The sequence below is a fragment of the Tursiops truncatus genome, chromosome 3 (assembly GCF_011762595.2).
Source record: "Tursiops truncatus isolate mTurTru1 chromosome 3, mTurTru1.mat.Y, whole genome shotgun sequence".
NCBI lineage: Eukaryota > Metazoa > Chordata > Mammalia > Artiodactyla > Delphinidae > Tursiops > Tursiops truncatus.
The window spans coordinates 35,120,291-35,144,576 of record NC_047036.1 but is presented as its reverse complement, the minus strand read 5'-3'; the positions used below and the strand labels follow the sequence as shown (position 1 = coordinate 35,144,576).

Genomic DNA, 24,286 nt, shown 5'->3' with positions numbered 1-24,286 from the left:
TAATAAAATAATTATAATAGTAATAATAATAATATAGCAAGTGCTTACTATGTTCCAGGCACTAATTGCTTTATATACAGTATTACTGAGTCACTGTAGCAATCCAACACAACGGTGTAATAGGTACTATTGTCCCATTTTACAGAAGAGGAAGCCGAGGACCACACAGGATAAGAGAGTCTCACAGAGGCACACTTTTGGTCAGAGTCAGAGCTCTGAGTCAAACACAGCGCTGCCTGATTCCAAAGTCTGGATTCTTCTCATTGACCTACTGCCTCCTACTTGGCTTTTCACTTGCTCCTTCTTGGATTGTTTTCGCTGGAAGTCTTACCTTTTTAACAAACTATTAATTCCACAAGAGCAAGGACAATGTTACCTATTTCTTTTGAATATGCATGGTGCAGGACTGAGCTCTGGGTAGATGCTCAAAAGATGTTTGCTAAGTATAGGACAGCACTTTAAAAGAATTACGACTTGAAAAGCAAAAAACCATAAGCACTGAAGTACTTGAAATGAGCAAACTGTGGACAATATTGCTCAAGTAATGACTCGTACTGGGATGCCATCCCTTTTAGAAAATGCTTCCTTGCTTTTTTAATTACTCTTGATTCATCAGTCCAAGGATTGGGCTTGAACAGAAATTCTCATCAGCTCTAAAAAGCAGAATTCTAGCATCTTCTCCTGCTCATCCTATGCTGGTCTCCTTCTCCTTCTAGTCAACAGCTGTTGACTGTTAAAGACAGTCCTCCTTTATTTAACAGCCAACGACTCCCAACACACATGCTCAAAATGCCTCAAGGCAGAGAAAGCCTGAGAGGCATATAGGTAAAATCTGACTGTCCTTGAAAACAGGGAAACCACTTCCAACTGGTACAGGTGACCCCATTTCATGTTAACATTCAAAAACCTGAGCAATTCTTAGCTGAAAGGGGCAGGGCTAACAAATGCCTCCTTTCTTTTCATGTTTAAAGACGGTGAATCCATTTTGAGTTTATTTTTGTGTATGGTGTTAAAGAATGTTCTAATTTCATTTTTTTTTTTTTACATGTAGCTGTCCAGTTTTCCCAGCACTATTTATTGAAGAGACTGTCTTTCCTCTATTAAATAGTCTTGCCTCCTTTGTCATGGATTGATCATAGGTGCATGGGTTTATTTCTGGGCTTTCTATCCTGTTCCATTGATCTATATTTCTATTTTTGTGCCAGCACCATACTGTTTTGATGACTATAGCTTTGTAGTATAGTCTGCAGTCAGGAAGCCTGATTCCTCCAGCTCCGTTTTTCTTTCTCAAGATTGTTTTGGTTATTCGGGGTCCTCTGTGTCTCCATACAAATTTTAAGATTTTTTGTTCCAGTTCTGTGAAAAATGCCATTGGTAATTTGATAGGGATTGCATTGAATCTGTAGATTGCCTCTGGTATTTTAATCATTTTGACAATATTGATTTTTCCAATCCAAGAACATGGTATATCTTTCCATTTGTTTGTGTCATATTCGATTTCTTTCATTAGCATCTTATAGTTTTCGGAGTACAGGTCTTTGGTCTCCTTAGGTAGGTTTATTCCTAGGTATTTCATTCTTTTTGATGCGATCGTAAATGGGATTGTTTCTTGAATTTCTCTTTCTGATCTTTCGTTGTTAGTGTGTAGAAGTGCACCAGATTTCTGTGTATTAATTTTGTAACCTGTAACTTTACCAAATTCATTGATGAGCTCTAGTAGTTTTCTAATAACACCTTTAGGACCTTCTGTGTATAGTATCATGTCATCTGCAAACAGGACAGTTTTACTTCTTCTTTTCTAATTTGGATTCCTTTTACTTCTTTTTCTTCTCTGATTGCCATAGCTAAGACTTCCAAAACTATATTGAATAAAAGTGGTAACAGTGGACATCCTTGTCTTATTCCTGATCTTAGAGGAAATGCTTTTAGCTTTTCACTGTTGAGTATGATGTTTGCTGTAGGTTTGTTGTATACGGCCTTTATTATGTTGAGGTATGTTCCCTCTATGCCCACTTTCTGGAGAGTTTTTTTTATCATACATCAGTGTTGAGCTCTGTCAAAAGCTTTTTCTGCATCTCTTCAGATAATATGAGACTGTAAACTATAAAACTCTTAGAAAAAACATAGGCAGAACACTCTCTGACATAAATTGCAGCAATATCTTTTTCGATCTGTCTCCCAGAGCAATGGAAATAAAAACAAAAATAAGCAAATGGGACCTAATTAAACTCAAAACCTTCTGCACAGCAAAGGAAACCATAAACACGATGAAAAGACAACCCACAGAATGGGAGAAAATATTTGCAAATGATGTGACCAACAAGGGATTAGTCTCCAAAATTTACAAAGAGCTCATGCAGCTTAATATCATCAAAACAAACAACCCAATCAAAAATTGGGCAGAAGACCTAAACAGACATTTCTCCAAAGAAGACATACAGATGGCCAAGAGGCACATGAAAAGATGCTCAACATCACTAATTATTAGAGAAATGAAAAACAAAACTACAACGAGATATTACTTCATACCAGTCAGAATGGCTATCATCAAAAAATCCACAAACAATAAATGCTGGGGAGGGTGTGGAGAGAAGGGAACACTCCTACACTGTTGGTGGGAATGTAAATTGGGGCAGCCACTATGGAGAGCAGTATGGAGGTTCCTTAAGAAACTAAAAACAGAGCTAACATATGATCCTGCAATCCCAATCCTGGGCATATACCCAGAGAAAAACATGGTCCAGAAGGACACATACACACCAATGTTCATTGCAGTGCTGTTTACAATAGACAAGACATGGAAGCAACCTAAATGGATAAAGAAGATGTGGTACATATATACAATGGAATATTACTCAGTCATAAAAAGAATGAAATGGTGTCATTTGCAGCAACATGGATGGACCTAGAGACTGTCATACTGAGTGAAGTAAGTCAGACAGAGAAAGAGAAATATCATATATCACTTATGTGCGGAACCTAAAAACAATGCTACAAATGAGCTTATTTACAGAACAGAAACAGACTCCCAGGCTTAGAAAATGAACTTATGGTTATGGAGGGCGGGGAGGGATAGTTAGGGAGTTTGGGATTGACAGGTGCACACTGCTATATTTAAAATGGATAACCAACAAGGACCTACTGTACATCACAGGGAACTCTGCTCAATGTTATGTGGCAGCCTGTATGGGAGGGGAGTCTGAGGGAGAATGGATACATGTATATGTATGGCTCAGTCGCTTTGCTGTGCACCTGAAACTATCACAACATTGTTAATTGGCTATACTCCAATATAAAATAAAAAGTTAAAAAAATAAAATAAAATGGATTACCAACAGGGACCTATTGTATAGCACAGGGAACTCTGCTCAATATTCTGTAACAATCTAACTGGGAAAAGAGTTTGAAAAAGAATAGATACATGTATATGTATAACTGAATCACTCTGTTGTACACCTGAAACTAACACAACATTGTTAATCAACTATACTTCAATATAAAATAAAAAGTAAAAAAAAAAATAAAGAGGATGAAGGCCCTTTTGAGATACAGACCCAGAATATAAGATAAGAATTTCCAAAAGACTCTCTTGGGAAGGTGCTGTGATTGAAGTCCTCAGCATCCTTGCCCTGGCCTGGAGAAGATTTCACATTCTTTAGAAGAACGTATTGCTCATACTTAAGACTGGGGTAGGAGGCTCAGGTAACATGGGCTCTTTACCTATATTCAACTCTTCTGCATTTCCTCCTTGAAACTGCGCCCCTTCTTCCCTCCTGCCTGGCAAGGCAAGCCCACTTCCCACTAAAGAAAGGGCACAAAATTTGGTGAATTGGACCAGGGCCCACAGTCAGCCACAACCAGGTTGTGTTACTTCCCAGCCCAGATTAATAATATCATCCAGCCTGGGCAATGTATCCGAACTATTGCTTTCTGAGTTAGTCTAAGCTTTGCACGGTAACTCCAAAAGACAATCCCATGTTCATTCCAACTCAGCTAAAACAAATGACCATGATGTTTAACAGAGCTCTGGATCTTATTTAAAAACATGTAAGAGATTTGCAAACACATAATCCAATTTTATGGTTTTTCCAGTCACTGCTGTGTATACATTCAGTGTATATGTTTAATGTAGCCATAATGCTTTCCCAAAGCTCCCCCTTTTCTTTTATCGCATTCCCTTTCATTCTAATCACAGACAGACCTGCCCTTTCTCAGTCCTAATAAATTTCCTGTTGGAACATTTATAACAGTTTCTGATATCTTCCCCCAGATAGCCACAAGGCTCTGTTCTGTTTCCTTCAGTTCACTGAGCAAATGTCACCTTATTAGGGAGGCATTCCCCTGACTATCCCATATAAAATCCTAACCCCTTGGCCCTATCCTGCTCCACCAATCCCATTACCATGTTTTGTTTTTCCCGTTGGCACTCATCTCTACCTGACATATCATATATTTGTTTACTGACTGTCTCCCTTCACTAAATGTAAGAAAGCACTTTTTTCTTTGTGGAATCTCTACTACCTGTAACAGTGACTAACTAACTCACTGTTAGTAACAGGCTTTCCATAAATATTTGTTAAATGCATTAACAGTCTTCATTGCCAAGATGTGACAGTGTAGTGTGCCATGTTTTAGGTAAAAATACATCTCTTTTAGCCACTTCACTCCTTAAAAATCTAGAATGGATTGTATCTCTGCCTCCCAGACAAGTATTTTTTAAAGCAAATCATATACTTATTTTACCAGTACATTTCATATTTTGACACCATACCCATTTCTGAATGAGATCATCCTCTTGAGTCAAAAAAGGTCAAAGGCATTTCCTCAAGTCTTTCGATAACGTTTATACTCATATCACGGTAGGAAGATTTCCTTTTATTGCTTGGGCACAAGGAGATACTTGGAACATGGCATGAGAAATATTAGATCCATACCTGACCTGGAGAGTTCTGTTATAGAGACCTTGGTAATCACAAACTAAAGTTAGGCAGAGCCCGAGGTACCACACCAAGCAGCAAGGGTACACCTTGTAATCAAAACTCCCACGTACCAGAACACACTGTACGTTTCTTGTCATGTTCTCCTCTTCCAGTTAAACACCGCCTGAATCTGATCATTTTCCTGCCTTACTGTTTCTTCCTTAGATCAGGAACTGACCACATGTGGAAAACGTGAATGCTAGATGTTTTGAAAAACACTGAGTTTAAAATACACAATTAGCGGTTTCCTCCAATTAGTAAAAGAAATTTGGATACAGGGATGGGTATCCTGTACCAGTGGGATGAATTCATTCGTATCACCTTATGTTAACATTATGATCTGGGTGAAGATAATGCTGCATGGAGATGGGAAGAGAGGTAGTGAGAATATTTGGTCTGACTTAAGTACAAGTCAATTATGAACCATTATTCAAGTTCCAAATAATTTATTTAGTAGGCATAGTGTTTAAGCATGAGAAGGCAAATTAAGAGAAATCTACCATTTCCAATTGATCGACATTATGCAATCATGTGGTATAAAAAGAAACAGAAGCTTCTGAATCCTGCAGCAATACGTACATTGATGGCATCCTTAATTTTCTGAGCCTTCAACTGGAAAACATTTAAAATTTTATCTCTGGTTTCTCTTACTTATTCCTAAAATCTTGAAAGTTGCCAGAAGAGTATAATTTTGACATTTTACTCAGTAATAATTTTGTGCCTATATTGTTCTGTGCCTACATTGTTGAAAATTTCAGCTTAGTGTCTGAATCACTGAGATTTATCATAAATTTTGCTACAAACGCTATTCCCTGCACCTCAGTGTCTTGTCCTATAAAACATGAGAAGCAGACTTGAAGATCTGAGATCCTGCTTTTATGACTCTTACTCCCACCTGCTGAGTTTTTATACACATGTACCGATGGACAAGCAACACTACTGTTTGTAAGAAGTCTGGACAAATACTTCACGGGTGATTTCCACGATGACACATCCTTCTAGACTGGTCAGTTTGCTAGCATTAACAGGACATATGGAAAAGCTGCTGTGAGGCTTAGCAAAATCACCCATTTGCCAAACACGGTGATTACAGGATCCCTCTTGAAGCATTCTGTTAGTACAGCCTGCCCGTGAGCTTATTTTGAAAACTTTGTCTTCAGGGCCTTTTTTTTTTTTGGTTACTTAAAAACCACACACAGTTCCTTAAAACACTACAAATAGAACTACCATATGACCCAGCAATCCCACCACTGGGCATATACCCTGAGAAAACCATAATTCAAAAAGAGTCATGTAGCACAATGTTCATTGCAGCTCTATTTACAATAGCCCGGAGATGGAAACAACCTAAGTGCCCATCATTGGATGAATGGATAAAGAAGATGTGGCACATATATACAATGGAATACATACTGAGTACAGCCATAAAAAGAAACGAAATTGAGCTATTTGTAATGAGGTGGATAGACCTAGAGTCTGTCACACAGAGTGAAGTAAGTCAGAAAAAGAAAGACAAATACCATATGCTAACACATATATACGGACTTTAAGAAAAAAAATGTCATGAAGAACCTAGGGGTAAGACAGGAATAAAGACACAGACCTACTAGAGAACGGACTTGAGGATATAGGGAGGGGGAAGGGTGAGCTGTGACAAAGTGAGAGAGAGGCATGGACATATATACACTACCAAATGTAAGGTAGATAGCTAGTGGGAAGCAGCTGCATAGCACAGGGAGATCAGCTCGGTGCTTTGTGACCGCCTGGAGGGGTGGGATAGGGAGGGTGGGAGGGAGGGAGATGCAAGAGGGAAGAGATATGGGAATATATGTATAACTGATTAACTTTGTTATAAAGCAGAAACTAACACACCTTTGTAAAGCAATTATACCCCAATAAAGATGTTAAAAAACCAAAACACACACACACACACACAAAGCTGTTAGAGTTTACGAATTCTGGCCACTTTTCTTAGTCTAGAGCAGTGATTCTCAACCAGGAAGATTTTCTCCCTTGGGTGGCATCTGACAAGGTCAGGGACATTTTGGGTTGTCTCATGTTGGGGGGAGTTGTGTTGCTGGCATCTAGTGTGAAAAGACCAGGGACGCTGCTAAACGTCCTATCATGGAGGCAAAGCAGCCTCCACACTAAGGACGTATCTGACCTAAAACATCAATAATGCCAAGATGGAGAAACCCAAGTCTAGAGAGAGAAGCTTTAGATGGATGGTAGCCCAGCCAAGTTAGGCAAGTAAGAATTAAATTCTTGGGGCAACCCTTGTTTTTCTCAAGTGTCATGGACATTCTTCATACTCGTTTAGGGCTTAAATGAGTGTTTAGGGGAAGCTCAGATATTAATGCAGTGAGAAAAAAGTTAATGTAGAAGCAGTTTGCGCTAAATTGTTTCTTGGATGCCCTTTCCTGAGTATGTTTCAAAGTAAGTTGGTAGGTTGTCACTTCTTTCTTTTTAAATTTTATTTATTATACAGCAAGTTCTTATTAGTTACCTATTTTATACATATTAGTGTATATATGTCAATCCCAATCTCCCAATTCATCCCACCTCCACCACCCCACCCCCTGCTTTCCCCCTTGGTGCCCGTACATTTGTTCTCTACATCTGTGTCTCTATTTCTGCCTTGCAGACCAGTTCATCTGTACCATTTTTCTAGATTCTACATATATGCATTAATATATGATATTTGTTTTTCTCTTTCTGACTTACTTCACTCTGTATAGACAGTCTCTAGGTCCATCCACATCTCTACAAATGACCCAGTTTCATTCCTTTTTATGGCTGAGTAATATTCCATTGTATCTACGTACCACATCTTCTTTATCCATTCATCTGTCGATGGGCATGTAGGTTGCTTCCATGACCTGGCTATTGTAAACAGGGCTGCAGTGAACACTGGGGTGCGTGTGTCTTTGGAATTATGGTTTTCTCTGGGAATCAGACTCCCTGACTTCAGGTTGCCACTTCTTTATAAAAGATTTAACTCTTTGATATGATTGGAACTCCCAGACCAACACTGTTTGGGTGTAGTCTCACTTCATCCCAAATCCTTGCAGCCAACCACAGATTCGATACGATCAGTGCTGAGTTAACCCTCCCCCCAGTACAGTCTCAGGGATGAGAATCATTCTTTTATGCAGAGGCTGAGGCATGTTGGATGCAAACCCACCCAGACAGTTTTTAATGATGGAGTCTTGGCTTTGCGGTCCCGCCCCCTAGAGCATGAGCCAGTTTAGAAGATGAACTCAATAACTGAGCGTTTGCCATTCTAAGCACCACCACTTTTAAACTGCTTTCAGTGTAAATTTTTCTAAAATGATCCCACATACCTTTGCCTTTTGCAACAGATGATACCGCAATTAATTTAATCTTCTCTTAATGGTTTTAAGATATCATTGTTATGGATGTCATTTGTTAATCCCTGTAATTGCTTTATGCACTGAGACAGAAACAGTGGTTCAAGCAAAGTGTTTACTTCACTGAAGTTCTCATGGCCTTAGTAGTTAAGTGAAGCTTGCTATTTTGAGCTCCCTGCCTTCAAAGTCACCAGACATAGAGGGTGAGCATTTCCTGAAGAAGTAGAAAGAAATCAAATAGGTCTGACATGCACTCTCTCACCCATTTCACAGGTTGTGAACTCGCCAACGAATCTGGACTTGCAGAGATAAGCCAGTAAATGTGCAAACTCAGTTTTTTACATGATTTTTTTTTTTGATATTAACTAACCCAGGGCTGACTATTAACCATGCTCTGAGTGGCTAAGTGCTTTTCATGCATTATTTAATTCCATCCTCATAACAACCCTACAAGATAGGTCCAAGTATTTATCCCCATTTCACAGACACAGGAGGCTGAGGCAGAGAGACACTGAATACTTTGCCTAAATGACAGAACCCAGATTTGAAGCCAGACAGTCTGACCCCAGAGCTTTGTTTTAACCACAACTCCAGAGGCTGCAAAATGGTAGCCTGTGGGCTAAGCATGGCCCAGAGATATGTTTTGCTTGACTCACATAACATATGTAACTCTGGAGTCACTGAAATTAGGCAGCTTGTGCCTGGCGCAAAGCCCCAGCCACGGGGCGAGCAAAATCCAGGCCCCACTTGACTTGCATGGCCATGGGCACCGGCATGAAGGAAGGGATGCCGTTTTCTAATTTGGAAAGAGGAGCCAGATGAGCTAGGGGCAACTCTGGTTATCAACAATTTGGGTTCTTCGCATGAAATTCCAAATTTATGTCTTCTCAGGGAAGGGAAGGGAATAAAAAAGAGGAAAGAGGGAAGGAGAAAGGAAAAAAGGAAGGAAGGAGGAGAGAGACACAGGGAGGGAGGGGGGAGTTAGAATCAGTATTCCTCTGTGGTGACAATTTTTCTAGAAGGGACATGTGCTTGCCTGTGAGCAACTGGCTCACTTCACACATTTCTGTTACCTGCCAAGATGCCATAGGCTTTCCAAGTTTGTGACCTCTGTATTGCATTACACTTCCGGCATTTTGTTTTAAAAATCCCCTCTCGAAAATGGGTCCACTCACAGCTCTTCAGCTAAGTTTTAGCCCCCTCTGCAGAGGAGCAAAAAGCAAGCCCAGCTCCTGAGCTGACAAGCAGGGTGGATTCTGTTTTCCTTTGCAGGCTGAAATTCTTGTTTCTTAGGACACACTGTTCTCTTGAGGCTCTATGCCTGGCAGCCAAAAACAAACCAAAAAAACCCCAACCTTGTGTGTGGGCAGCCAGGTGTGGGGCAAGGCCTTAGGCATCTCATAACTGTTTCCTTATCAAGGTGCAAACTGCCACAGGAGTGTCTACATTTTGGAGGCATCACTATGCCTTCTCCTTACACCTCAGTAGGCCTCACCCAGGCCTGGAGCTTGAGGACAACCAACAAAGAGCCACGGGAATGGTGACTGGAAGATAAAGGTTACTGCTGACTGAACAACAGTCATCTGGGGGGTGTGCCAGACATTCCCTGCCTCACCTAGCACTCCGGCGTATGCCACAGCTGTCTCTGCCAAGCTGACGTGATCCAGTGGTTCCTAGTGGCCTCCCCAGGCTCTTACCAATGGACCTGCTAGCTGGTCTACAGAGACACCTGTTGCCAATATAGTAAGTGGCTAGGAGACCTGGAGCGTCACCACCCTTCCCTACAGTTGTCTGAAGACATCAAGCAGTCACCACTCCTCACTGGCGTGTGCCATGTTTTACTGTGGAAGCCAGAAGGAAATCATTCTGTCCATTGGATCTATCTCGTACCAGGAGATTAGAGAGGGATAATAACTTCTATCAAATTCACTGGAAACAAGGGAAAGCAAGATCAGTAAGCGTTTGGACCAGAGATTTTCAACCTTTTCATGCATCAGAATGACCTCTTGAAAAAGAAACTGTAAATTGCCTATTTAATAACAATTCTCCCCTACTTCTGTACCTATAGAACACGTTTTTATGGGGTTGTCAATGTGTTCAGCTTAAAACAAACCAAAAACCTCCACATTTTCCAGGTTCTTCCCTTGCAGAAAGGAATGGCCCTATGATGCTGACTAACGAGATATAAGTTGAAGTCACCAAGTAGGACATCTACGAAGAAAACAACCTTGGCTGGATTCTCCATTTACCTTTTATCCTTCACCCTTCAAATTCTTGCCTTGAAACATGGTGCCTGGACCTCCTGCAGCTATTTTGTGAGCATGAGGAAGAAGGCAACACGGTAAGGATTATGTATTAGAAAGTTAGAAGAAGCTGATGACATTTGCTAATAGAGACTATAATACTTTTGGTATGGGAACTTTGCAATTTAATTTTTCTGAGTCTCAGTTTTCTGAAGGATTATATTACTTCCCTTGCAATGTCTTTAGGGGGATTTAAATGAGATAATGTGTGTGAAATTGCCTCACAGTGACTAATATAAATTGGTTAATCCAGTCAACAAATAAATCATTCCTTTCTCCCCTCTAATCAGATCTCCAGACTCAAGGAGAAAGTAAGCCATTCTTGCTTGCTACTGGCTAACACTTTCAAAGCGGGCCTCTGTATAAAGTGTTTGTATAAAGTGTTTTTGGACTTGGTGTCAACTGGCACAGATACTACTGAGTAAACAAGACTCGAGGCAAATGAAAGAGATTCCCTTCAAGGTGACTAGCAGGAAACCAAGGTAAGTAGCAGATGGGGCCTTGCCAGGCTGAAGTAGAGGGAAGGTGTGGCCTGGCTCAGTAGGGAACCTAAGAGTATCTGAGATACAGCAACCATCAGGAAGTTTCCTAAATCCCCTTACAGCCCCAGACATTTGTCCCCCAGAAAATCATGGAAAAATGGAAAAGAAAAACCATCCATTTATGACTTCAGGGCCTGAATACCTAACACCAAGAGGGGGCCTGCCATTCCTCCCCACAACTACAAGCACACACGTTATTTTGACACCGATGTGTATGCGAGCCACCGGTGAATAGTGACTTTTCCAGTGTTTTCCACTTTACAAAAAATTATAGAGGAGCTTCAAAATGGCGGAAGAAGTGGAGATCACCTTCCTCCCCACAAATACATAAGAAATACATCTACATGTGGAACAACTCCTACAGAACACCTCCTGAACTCAGGCAGAAGACCTCAGACCTCCCAAATGGCAAGAAACTCCCCACGTACCTGGGTAGGATAAAAGAAAAACGAAAAAACAGAGACAAAGAATAGGGACGGGACCTGCACCAGTGGGAGGGAGCTGTGAAGGAGGAAAGGTTTCCACACACTAGGAAGCCCCTTTGAGGGCGGAGACTGCGGGTGGCGGAGGGGGAAAGCTTCGGAGCCACGGAGAAGAGCGCAGCAAAAGGGGTGCGGAGGGCAAAGCAGAGAGATTCCCGCACAGAGAATCAGGGCCGACCGGCACTCACCAGCCTGAGAGGCTTGTCTGCTCACGCGCCGGGGCGGGCGGGGGCTGGGAGCTGAGGCTCGGGCTTTGGTTGGATCCTAGGGAGAGGACTGGGGTTGGCGGCATGAACAAAGCCTGCAGGGGCTAGTGTGCCACGGCTAGCCGGGAGGGAGTCCAGGAAAAAATCTGGAGCTGCCTAAGAGGCAAGAGACCACTGTTTCAGGGTGCCCAAGGAGCCTGTGCAGCCCGCCACTGCCACGGCCCCGTGATCCAGGGACAACTTCCCCGGGAGAACGCACGGCGCGCCTCAGGCTGGTGCAACGTCACGCCAGCCTCTGCTGCCACAGGTTCGCCCCGCATCTGTACCCATCCCTGCCCCCGGCCTGAGTGAGCCAGAGCCCCTGAATGAACTGCTACTTTAACCGCAACCTGTCTGAGTAAAGAACAGACACCCTCGGGGGACCGACACGCAGAGGCGGGGCCAAACCCAAAGCTGAACCCCGGGAGCTGTGCGAGCAAAGAAGAGAAAGGGAAATCTCTCCCAGCAGCCTCAGGAGCAGCGGATTAAATCTCCGCAATCAACCTGATGTACCCTGCATCTGCGGAATACATGAATAGGCAACGAATCATCCCAAATTGAGGAGGTGGACTTTGGGAGCAACGATATATATATTTCTTTCCTTTTTCTCTTTTTGTGAGTGTGTATGTGTATGCTTCTGGGTGTGATTTTGTCTGTATAGCTTTGCTTTTACCATTTGTCCTAGGGTTTTGTCTGTCCGTTTTTTTTGTTTTTTATTTTTTAGTATAGATTTTAGCAGTTGTTATCATTGGTGGATTTCTTTTTTGGTTTGGTTGCTCTCTTCTTTCTTTCTTTTTTTTATTGCTTAAAATTTTTTATATTTTTCATAATTATTTTTTATTTTAATAACTTTATTTTATTCTACTTTATTTTTCCTTCTTTCTTTCTTTTTTTCTCCCTTTTATTCTGAGCCATGCTCATGACAGGGTCTTGGTGCTCTGGCCAGACATCAGGCCTGTGCCTCTGAGGTGGGAGAGCAGAAGATCAGGACACTGGTCCACCAGAGACCTCCCAGCTCCACATAATACCAAATGGTGAAAATCTTCCAGAGAGCTCCATCTCAACACCAACACCCAGCTTCACTCAACGACCAGCAAGCTACAGTGCTGCACACCCTATGCCAAACAACTAGCAAGACAGGAACACAGCCCCACCCATTGGCAGACGGGCTGCCTAAAATCATAATAAGGTCACAGACACCCCAAAACACGCCACCAGACGTGGATGTGCCCACCAGAAAGACAAGATCCAGCCTCATCCACCAGAACACAGGCACTAGTCCCCTCCAACAGGATGCCTACACAACACACTGAAAAAACCTTAGCCACTCGGGGCAGACACCAAAAACAACAGGAACTACAAACCTGCACCCTGTAAAAAGGAGAACCCAAACACAGTAAGTTAAGCAAAATGAGAAGACACAGAAACACACAGCATATGAAAGAGCAAGGTAAAAACCCACCAGACCAAACACATAAAGAGGAAATAGGCAGTCTACCTGAAAAAGAATTCAGAATAATGATAGTAAAGATGATCCAAAATCTTGGAAATAGAATGGAGAAAATACAAGAAACGTTTAATAAGGACCTAAAAGAACTAAAGAGTAAACAATGATGAACAACACAACAAATGAAATTAAAAATTCTCTACAAGGAATCAATAGCAGAATAACTGAGGCAGAAGAACATATAAGTGACTTGGAAGATAAAATAGTGGAAATAACTACTGCAGAGCAGAATAAAGAAAAAAGAATGAAAAGAATTGAGGATAGTCTCAGAGACCTCTGGGACAATATTAAACACACCAACATTCAAATTATAGGGGTCCCAGAAGTAAAAGAGAAAAAGAAAGGGACTGAGAAAATATTTGAAGAGATTATAGTTGAAACCTTTCCTAATATGGGAAAGAAAATAGTTAATCAACTCCAGGAAGTGCAGAGCCCCTTACAGGATTAATCCAATGAGAAACATGCCAAGACACATATTAGTCAAATTATCAAAGATTAAATACAAAGAAAAAATATTAAAAGCAGCAAGGGAAAAATAACACATAAGGGAATCCCCATAAGGTTAACAGCTGATCTTTCAGCAAAAACTCTGCAAGCCAGAAGGGAGTGGCAGGACATATTTAGAGTTATGAAAGGGAAAAAGCTACAACCAAGATTACTCTTCCGAGCAAGGATCTCATTCAGATTCGATGGAGAAATTAAAACCTTTACAGACAAGCAAAAGCGAAGAGAATTCAGCACCACTAAACCAGCTTTACAACAAATGCTAAAGGAACTTCTCTAGGCAGGAAACACAAGAGAAGGAAAAGACCTAAAATAACAAACCCAAAACAATTGAGAAAATGGTAATAGGAACATACATATCAATAATTACCTTAAATGTAAATGGATTAAATGTTCCAACCAAAAGACGTAGACTGGCTGAATGGATACAGAAACAAGACCTGTATATATGCTGTTTACAAGAGACCCACGTCAGACCTAGGGACACATACAGACTAAAAGTGAGTGAATGGAAAAAGATATTCCATGCAAATGGAAATCAAAAGAAAGCTGGAGTAGCAATTCTCATATCAGACAAAATAGACTTTAAAACAAAGACTATTACAAGAGACAAAGAAGGACACTACATAATGATCAAGGGATCAATCCAAGAAGAAGATAGCACAATTGTAAATATTTATGCACCCAACATAGGAGCACCTCAATACATAAGGCAAATGCTAACAGCGATGAAAGGCAGAATTGACAGTAACACAATCATAGTAGGGGACTTTAACACCCTACTTTCACCAATGGACAGAGCATCCAAAATGAAAATAAATAAGGAAACACAAGATTTAAATGATACATTTAACAGGATGGACTTAATTGATATTTATAAGACATTCCATCCAAAAACAACAGAATATACTTTCTTCTCAAGTACTCATGGAGCATTCTCCAGGATAGACCATATGTTGGGTCACAAATCAAATCTTGGTAAATTTAAGAAAATTGAAATCATATCAAGTATCTTTTCTGACCACAACGCTATGAGACTACATATCAATTACAGGAAAAAATCCATACAAAACACAAACACGTAGAGGCTAAACAATATGCTACTTAATAACCAAAATATCACTGAAGAAATCAAAGAGGAAATCAAAAATACTTAGAAACAAATGACAATGAAAACACAATGACCCAAAACCTATGGGATGCAGCAAGAGCAGTTCTAACAGAGAAGTTTTTAGCAATAAAATCCTACCTTAAGAAACAAGGATCATCTCAAATAAACAATCTAACCTTACACCTAAAGCAATTAGAAAAAGAAGAACAAAAAACCCCCAAAGTTAGCAGAAGGAAAAAAATCATAAAAATCAGATGAGAAATAAATGAAAAAGAAATGAAGGAAATGATTGCAAAGATCAATAAAATTAAAAGCTGGTTCTTTGAGAAGATAAACAAAATGTAAAAACCATTAGCCAGACTCATCAAGAAAAAAAGGGAAAAGACTCCAATCAACAGAATTAGAAATGAAAAAGGAGAACAAGTGACACTGCAGAAATACAAAGGATCACGAGTGATTACTACAAGCAACTATATGCCAATAAAATGGACAACCTGGAAGAAATGGACAAATTCGTAGAAATGCACAATGTTCCAAGAAGAAACAGAAAATATAAATGGACCATTCACAAGCACTGAAATTGAAACTGTGATTAAAAATCTTCCAACAAACAAAAGCCCAGGACCAGATGGCTTCACAGTTGAACTCCATCAAACATTTAGAGAAGAGCTAACACCTATCCTTCTCAAACTCTTCCAAAATATAGTAGAGGGAGGAAAACTCCCAAACTCATTCTACGAGGCCACCATCACCCTGATACCAAAATCAGACAAGGATGTCACAAAGAAAGAAAACTACAGGCCAATATCACTGATGAACATAGATTCAAAAGTCCTCAACAAAATACTAGCAAACAGAATTCAACAGCACTTTAAAAGGATCATACACCATGATCAAGTGGGGTTTATCCCAGAAATGCAAGGATTCTTCAATATATGCAAATTAATCAATGTGATACACCAGATTAACAAATTGAAGGAGAAAAACCATATGATCTCAACAGATACAGAAAAAGCTTTTGACAAAATTCAACACCCATTTATGATAAAAACCCTCCAGAAAGTAGGCATAGAGGGAACTTACCTCAACATAATAAAGGCCATATATGACAAACTGACAGCCAACATCGTCCTCAATGGTGAAAAACTGAAACCATTTCCACAAAGATCAGAAACAAGGCAAGGTTGCCCACTCTCACCAGTATTATTCAGCATTGTTTTGGAAGTTTTAGCCACAGCAGTCAGAGAAGAAAAAGAAATAAAAGGAATCCAAATCGGAAAAGAAGAAGTAAAGCTGTCACTGTTTGCAGATGACATGATACTATGCATAGAGAATCCTAAAGATGCTACCAGGAAACTACTAAAGCTAATCAATGAATGTGGTAAAGTAGCAGGATACAAAATCAATGCACAGAAATCTCTTGCATTCCTATACACTAATGATGAAAAATGTGAAAGTGAAATTAGGGAAACACTCCCATTTACCACTGCAACAAAAAGAATGAAATACCTAGGAATAAAACCTACCTAAGGAGTCAAAAGACCTGTATGAAGAATACTATAAGACACTGATGAAAGAAATTAAAGCTGATATAAACAGATGGAGAGATATACCATGTTCTTGGACTGGAAGAATCAACATTGTGAAAATGACTCTACTACCCAAAGCAATCTACAGATTCAATGCAATCCCTATCAAACTACCAGTGGCATTTTTCACAGAACTAGAACGAAAAACTTCACAATTTGTATGGAAACACAAAAGACCCCAAAGAGCCAAAGCAATCTTGAGAAAGAGAAACAGAGCTGGAGGAATAAGGCTCCTGTACTTCAGACTATACTACAAAGCTACAGAAATCAAGACAGTATGGTACTGGTACAAAAACAGAAATATAGATCAATGGAACAGGATAGAAAGCCCAGAGATAAACCCACGCACATATGGTCACCTTATCTTTGATAAAGGAGGCAAGAATATACAGTGGAGAAAAGACAGCCTCTTCAATAAGTGGTGCTGGGAAAACTGGATAGCTAAATGTAGAAGAATGAAATTAGAACACTCCCTAACACCATACACAAAAATTAACTCAAAATGGATTAAAAACCTAAATGTAAGGCCAGACACTATAAAAGTTTTAGAGGAAAACATAGGCAGAACACTCTATGACATAAATCACAGCAAGACCCTTTTTGACCCACCTCCTAGAGAAATGGAAAGAATAATAAAAATAAACAAATGGGACCTAATGAAACTTCAAAGCTTTTGCAGAGGAAAGGAAACCATAAACAAGATGAAAAGTCAACCCTCAGAATGGGTGAAAATATTTGCAAATGAAGCAATGGACAGAGGATTAATCTCCAAAATTTACAAGCAGCTCATGCAGCTCAATATCAAAAAAACAAACAACCCAATCCAAAAATGGGCAGAAGACCTAAACAGACATTTCTCCAAAGAAGATATGCAGATTGCCAACAAACACATGAAAGGATGCTCAACATCACTGATCATTAGAGAAAAGCAAATCAAAACTACAATGAGGTATCACCTCACACCGGTCAGGATGGCCATCATTAAAAAATCTATAAACAATAAATGCTGGAGAGGGTGTGGAGAAAAGGGAACCCTCTTGCACTGTTGGTGGGAATATAAATTGATACTGCCACTATGGAGAACAGTATGGAGGTTCCTTAAAAACTAAAAATAGAATTACCATATGACCCAGCAATCCCACTACTGGGTATATACCCAGAGAAAACCATATTTCAAAAAGATACATGCACCCCAATGTTCATTGCAGCACTATTTACAATAGCCAGGTCATGGAAGCAACCTAAATGCCCACCGACAGACGAATGGATAAAGAAGATGTGGTACATATATATATACAATGGAATATTACTCAGCCATAAAAAGGAACGAAATTGTGTCATTTGTAGAGACGTGGATGAATCTAGAGACTGTCATACAGAGTGAAGTAAGTCAGAAAGAGAAAAACAAATACCGTATATTAAAGCATGTATATGGAACCTATAAAATGGTACAGATGAACTGGTTTGCAGGGCAGAAATTGAGACATAGAAGTAGAGAAAAAACGTATGGACACCAAGGGAGGAAAGCGGTGGGGGGGGTGTTGTGAAGAATTTGGAGATTGGGATTGACATGTATACACTGATATGTATAAAATGGATGACTAATAAGAACCTGCTATATAAAAAAATAAATAAAATTAAAAAAAAAGATCCCCATAAAAACAACCAAAACCAAAAAAACAAAACAGAAACGGGCAGAAGACCTAAACAGACATTTCTCCAAAGAAGATATACAGATTGCCAACAAACACATGAAAGGATGCTCAACATCACTAATCATTAGAGAAAAGCAAATCAAAACTACAATGAGGTATCACCTCACACCGGTCAGGATGGCCATCATCAAAAAATCTATAAACAATAAATGCTGGAGAGGGTGTGGAGAAAAGGGAACACTCTTGCACTGCTGGTGGGAATGTAAATTGATACAGCCACTATGGAGAACAGTATGGAGGTTCCTTAAAAAACTAACAATAGAACTACCATATGACCCAGCAATCCCACTACTGGGCATATACCCTGAGAAAACCATAATTCAAAAAGAGTCATGTAGTACAATGTTCATTGCAGCTGTATTTACAATAGCCAGGACGTGGAAGCCACCTAAGTGTCCATCGACAGATGAATGGATAAAGAAGATGTGGCACATATATACAATGGAATATTACTCAGGCATAGAAAGAAACGAAATTGAGTTATTTGTAGTGAGGTGGAGGGACCTAGAGACTGTCATACAGAGTGAAGTAAGTCATAAAGAGAAAAAGACACACCGTATGCTAACACATATATATGGAATCTAAAACTAAAACAAAATGGTCATGAAGAACCTAGGGGCAGGACCGTAATAAAGATGCAGACCTACTAGAGAATGGACTTGAGGACACGGGGAGGGGGAAGGGTAAGCTGTGACAAAGCAAGAGAGTGGCATGGATATATATACACTACCAAATGTCAAATAGATAGCTAGTGGGAAGCAGCCGCATAGCACAGGGAGATCAGCTCGGTGCTTTGTGACCACCTAGAGGGGTGGGATATGGAGGGTGGGAGGGAGACACAAGAGGGAGGGGATATGGGGATATATGTATATGTGTAGCTGATTCACTTTGTTATAAAGCCGAAACTAACACACCATTGTAAAGCAGTTATACTCCAATAAAGATGTTTTAAAAAAAGAAAAAAAATTATAGAATTCCACAGTTTCTCCTTTCTCACCAGCAGTTTCTTGGCACCCAGACCTGAGTCTGGTAACTTCCTTTTCTTTAAAGCAGACATCAGCACACTTTCATTGGCAAGGGCCAGAGAGTAAATATTTTCGGCTTTGTGGTCCATACGGTTTCCGTTGCAACTACTCAGCTCTGCTGCTGTAATGAGAACCCAGCCACTGATAACATGGAAAGGAATGGACGTGGCTGTGTTCCAATTAAATCACTTTCAAAAAGCAGGTGGCCTCTTTTTGCCAAAAGTTTGGCAGTCTCTGCCTCAAAGGACACTGGACCCATGCAAAACCAGAGAAGAAACATTTGGGGAGACCTAAGACTCTCTCACCGATAATCATTACCTTGAAACAAGCCAGAGGGCTTGAAGTAAAACCAGCAGAGGAAAGGGAAGGAGAGGGCAGAGGCAGACATTCCCACAACATGAGACACTGCCTATCATGCAAAGCCACAGACTCAAATGTTCCAAGATTAATGCAAATTGTGATAAGGAGAGGCAGAGAACGCCATCTGATTGCACAGAAGGGTTAAGATAAATAAATTCAAGTGAATAAAATAATCTGTAGACTACAGCAAGGGGGTTCCATACAAAGGTCAGGGAACCATTAGGAGTAGATGGGAAATACCAGCAAGAATTTCAGCCTTTGGCTCTTCAAGGACAAAAGTAGGGCAAGAGGCAGATAGGAGGTAAGAGGTTGGGGCAGGAACAGAACACAAGGCCCAAACAGATGCCCTCCAAACCTCAGAGGCCCCCTCACTCCTGGTCCCAGCACCGCTTGGCGCTGGTGTCATTGCTCTGCTTTCTCCCTTACTCATATGCAAAGTGTTCAAATGATGAAAATAACCTATGTGGGATGAAACGTGGAGAAAGTGAGGAAAATAGGGAATGCACTGGAGAAAAATTAGTCAGACGAGGGTCATCATGCCTGGCGTAGCTTTCAGGAAGGCTGGTCTTTTGGCTTTTCCGTGGCTGTTACTGTCTCCTAGCAATGTACTTTTGTTTCACTACTCTCCTTGCCCTGAACTCCATTCGAACTTCTTTTATAAATAACAGCCAACATTTACGAAATATTTACGTCATGGCAAAGTTCTAAGCATGTTATGTACACATATGTTGATCTTCTTGATCCTCAACTCCGTGAGGTAGGTCCTATTATTATTCTCATTGAAAAGATGAGGCAACTGAGTCACAAAGAAGTAATTTTTCCAGAGCTACACAGCTAAGGCGCAACAAAGCTGAAACTGGAGCCCAGACAGTCTGGCTCCAGCGTCTATGCTCTCGGCCACCAAGTTTCCCCGAGTTCACCCAGCCTTCCTACTCCACATACCGAAAGCTAGCACCTCACATCAACAACTCCACTCGACCTTCCAGTGCATGTCACTATGTGTTTTTTCCATTTTCTTGAGAAAATGTAAGACGACTTTCAGATACAATTACCAATTTACAGAAAATAAAGAGGACAGAAAAACATCTCAAAAGATACCATGGGGAAGCAATCAGCAAAATCCAGGCTGTAGTGAACTCTCTGGAATAAACAATTCAGTTTCTTCAACCAATAAATTGCAGATAGAGACAGAGGGAGAGAGAAGGAGAGAGATTTTGAACCTACAGATTAAAAGGGATTTGAAAGACTTGTAACCAATTGCAGTATGTGGAAATTTGAAGCCTGACTCAAACTATCAAAAATTATGACATGTATGAGATAATTGTAATTTGAACAGTATATGAATATTCAATCAGTTAAAGAATTGCTGTTAATTTTAAATATAATAATGGTATTATGAATATATCTTAAAATGTGATCTTTTAAATAAATGAGGTGATAGATATATTAACTAGATGGAGGAATCCTTTTACAAGGTACGTATATCAAATTATCATAAGGCACACTTTATCTCACAATTTTATCAATTACACCTCAATAAATCTGGGGAAAAAGGAAAAAACTCTTACCTTTTAGAGACGTATACTGAAATATACTAATGAATGAAATGAAATGATGTCTGGATTTGCTTCCAAATAATATGGGAGGGGGAAATTAGGTGGGGAGAGATGAAATAAGATTGCCATGAGTTGATACTATTGAAGCTGGGTAACGGCTATTTGAAGTTCACTGAACTATTCTGCCTAATTTTATAAATGTTGAAAACTTTATATAACAAGAACTTTATAAAAGTTTGAAGGAAAGACATTCTAGGTCTTAAAAATAAGATGTCAGGCAAGGAGGAATTTCTACATTTATTGGTATTTCACCTGTATGTACATGCATAGTGTCTTCCTCCTTCCGCAGCTGTTTTAAAGCTTAAGGGAAGAGTTTAGAGGAACTTCAAGTAGGGGAGTAAACTGTTCTTGTTCCTGAAAGATAAGCCTGGGAAATGCTGGAATAACCTGCAACTTAGTTTCTTAATGAATGAATTTCTTGAATGTCACTCACATACTCTCAGCAATGAAGTATAACCCTCTATAATCCCCTCCAGTGCTTCCCCATGCTGCTGACAAGCTCAGGGTAGGAAGCATAAGAGGGAAAAAAAATCACACCCACAGGTCTCGGGATTGGAGGGTGAAAAGGAAATACTCAGCGGAGGGAAGTATGGTACATCTATACACACAGAGTGAAAGGCCATATGGTGTCATGTTCAAGTGACTGTCCCAAGAGAGCTAGGTTTCAATCTCAGGCCCACAACTAGTCAGCTGAGCAAGCCTAGAGGGTCAGTTAACCACTGTGGACCGCAACAGTTTTATCTGAAAATTGAAGGATTTGGATTAAAATTCCCAGGACAATCCATCATCTAAGAGGTAAAACTAAAGATTTATGCTCTCAAAAGCTGGCTTGAACACTAGACCCAGTTAGATTACCCAGTTCCAGTCTAACGAAAGCTGCTTTGAAAGGTTACCACTGAGCCACAGAGCCCTGGGTTTTTGGCAAGGCAAAGAAACCAGGTGAAATTAGTGAAGTCAGGAAGAAACTATGTTGAATAAGATGAAATGTAAAAAGTAATACGCCCTGCACTGGGATCAATGACTCAACTAAGGGGGTAGATTATGGATGAAAATGACAGATGAGAATATATGCGTTTTTTTGTCAGGACACTGGTAACCCTGGGCATTCAGCCATCCACAGGTGCCAGTTGTCCTGAAGGCAATCTGTCCTTCAACAGCTGTAGTCAGTATTCTGTTGGACAGGGCATACCCCACACAAACCCACAGGCCAAATACTGCCTCAACTTCCAGGAACTAGGCTCCTACCTACGATGCAACGCATGGATTTCCATTTGGCATCCCCCAATCAGGCACAGCTCCAGACCTGCATCTCAGTACAGATGTATCCAACGTATCTGGCCTTAAGCTTTCTGCATGTCATCAGGTCTGCATCAAGACTTTAAGAAAAAAAAAAAAAAATTGGTCTCCTTTGCTATGTGACCTTCAAAGAGAACAAGTCATAGGAAATGAAGAAGCCTGGTATATTCAGTTAGTTGACAACACTTTTGACCTGAAATGGCAGAAATCATTCACTAGTCACAAAGAACTAATTCCCTCTGCTCAGAAAGCCTAATTATGTTTGTGCTTATGCTTCCCCTTCCGACACAAAGTACCTCTTCACAAAGCAGGGAGGCTTCCAGCTGTGTTGCCTCAGCTGGTCTTGACAAGAGAAGAAGTGAGACACAGGAGCAGCCTGGCAGCCTCTCAATCTGCAATCTCTTTACCAAGGGCTAAGTCACAGCCAGCTGGATACCGGCAGCTTTTTCTTCCTTTCTTTTTTTTCCTTAATAAAAAGAAGGGCGTTCCCAAAGGATCAGGGCTACTGGACATAATTCGTAGAATTACTGGTGACTCAGCAAGCAGAGCTGCTGTCAAGGGTGGATCTGGGTATGTGGTGAAGGGGAGCACAGATAGGATTGACGTCATCTTCAGGAAAGCTCCTGCCCCCAAACTAACCTGCAGCAAGAGATGAAATATTCACCATCATCTCCAGCAGAATGAAAACATACAGAGCTAACTACCTCCGAGATTCCTGAGCTCCACCTCCACCGTCACTGCAAGCTAAGGCTTTCATGCTTCCTCTACTGCAAGGGTTTCTTCCTGAAATTTGAAGATACGTACACAAGCTTCAGTTACCTACACGAATAGCTCTCTACTCCAATCCAAATGAACATACTACCTCATAGGTCAGGGTTGGGCTAATTTTGAGGCCAGTACTTTTTTTTCTGATATCGTAGTAACAGGGCAGTGACAAAAGGCTGTCCAGAGGAAAAACAAGAGATGGTGACAGGGCGGGCAGGGGTGGTGGTGGTGGTGGTGGTTATGTTTAATACAGGATGAATAATGTAAGGAAGACATGTTAATAAATAGAGTAACCGATATTAATAACCCACTAGGCTGGCAAGCAACAGGTGAGATGACTGTAATATTGGTGGAAAAAATTAGCTAATACGTAAGTCTCTCACGGGGGTAGGGAAGACAACTTTTACTCTTCAGCCATACCGTGTCACTCTCAAAGGAGTCTATTGCTGTATTCTTTTTCTGTGTGCACATCTCTCATTACATACAAGGTGCCTAGAACATTCTATAAATACTTATGAGATGGATGGAGTGAACTGAATGTGTCACGGGCACACCTTCCTTCTAGCTATTATTTTCCCTTCTCTTTCTTGCTTGTTTATAAAAGCAACACGTACCTTATAAACGTCTCTGTCCTCCTCAAACAAAGCGGGGGGGGGGCAGCATTGGAAGGCATGTGACTCAGTTAAATGTGTCACTTAGTTCCATACATGTGAAAACAATAAAATGTAGATGCTAGCATACTGTCTCAGTGAGATGGCACATATTCAGAAACAGAAACACGAAGGAATGGGAGCTTCCATCACCAGTCTAAGGGGGATGTGAAATTGGAAACTTAATTCCAACCACTTACGTGTCTGGCTCTGATGGCCAAGCATC

The 24,286-nt window shown here is 40.5% G+C and overlaps 1 protein-coding gene across 3 annotated transcripts in view; it reads right to left on the bottom strand.

Moving 5' to 3' along the window:
• Positions 1-24,286, bottom strand: part of GHR (growth hormone receptor) — a 292,818-nt gene that overhangs the window by 220,550 nt on the left and 47,982 nt on the right. Inside the window, exon 1 of one of the 3 annotated variants that reach the window (XM_073802086.1) lies at positions 22,595-22,719. The exons of 1 other annotated variant lie outside the window; for it this stretch is intronic. In XM_073802086.1, coding sequence (XP_073658187.1) covers positions 22,595-22,610 — 16 coding nt within the window. In that variant the 5' untranslated portion in view covers positions 22,611-22,719. Of the gene's footprint in view, positions 1-22,594; positions 22,720-24,286 lie in introns of those variants that run through there. One more of the 3 variants, XM_073802085.1, reaches the window with a different exon arrangement.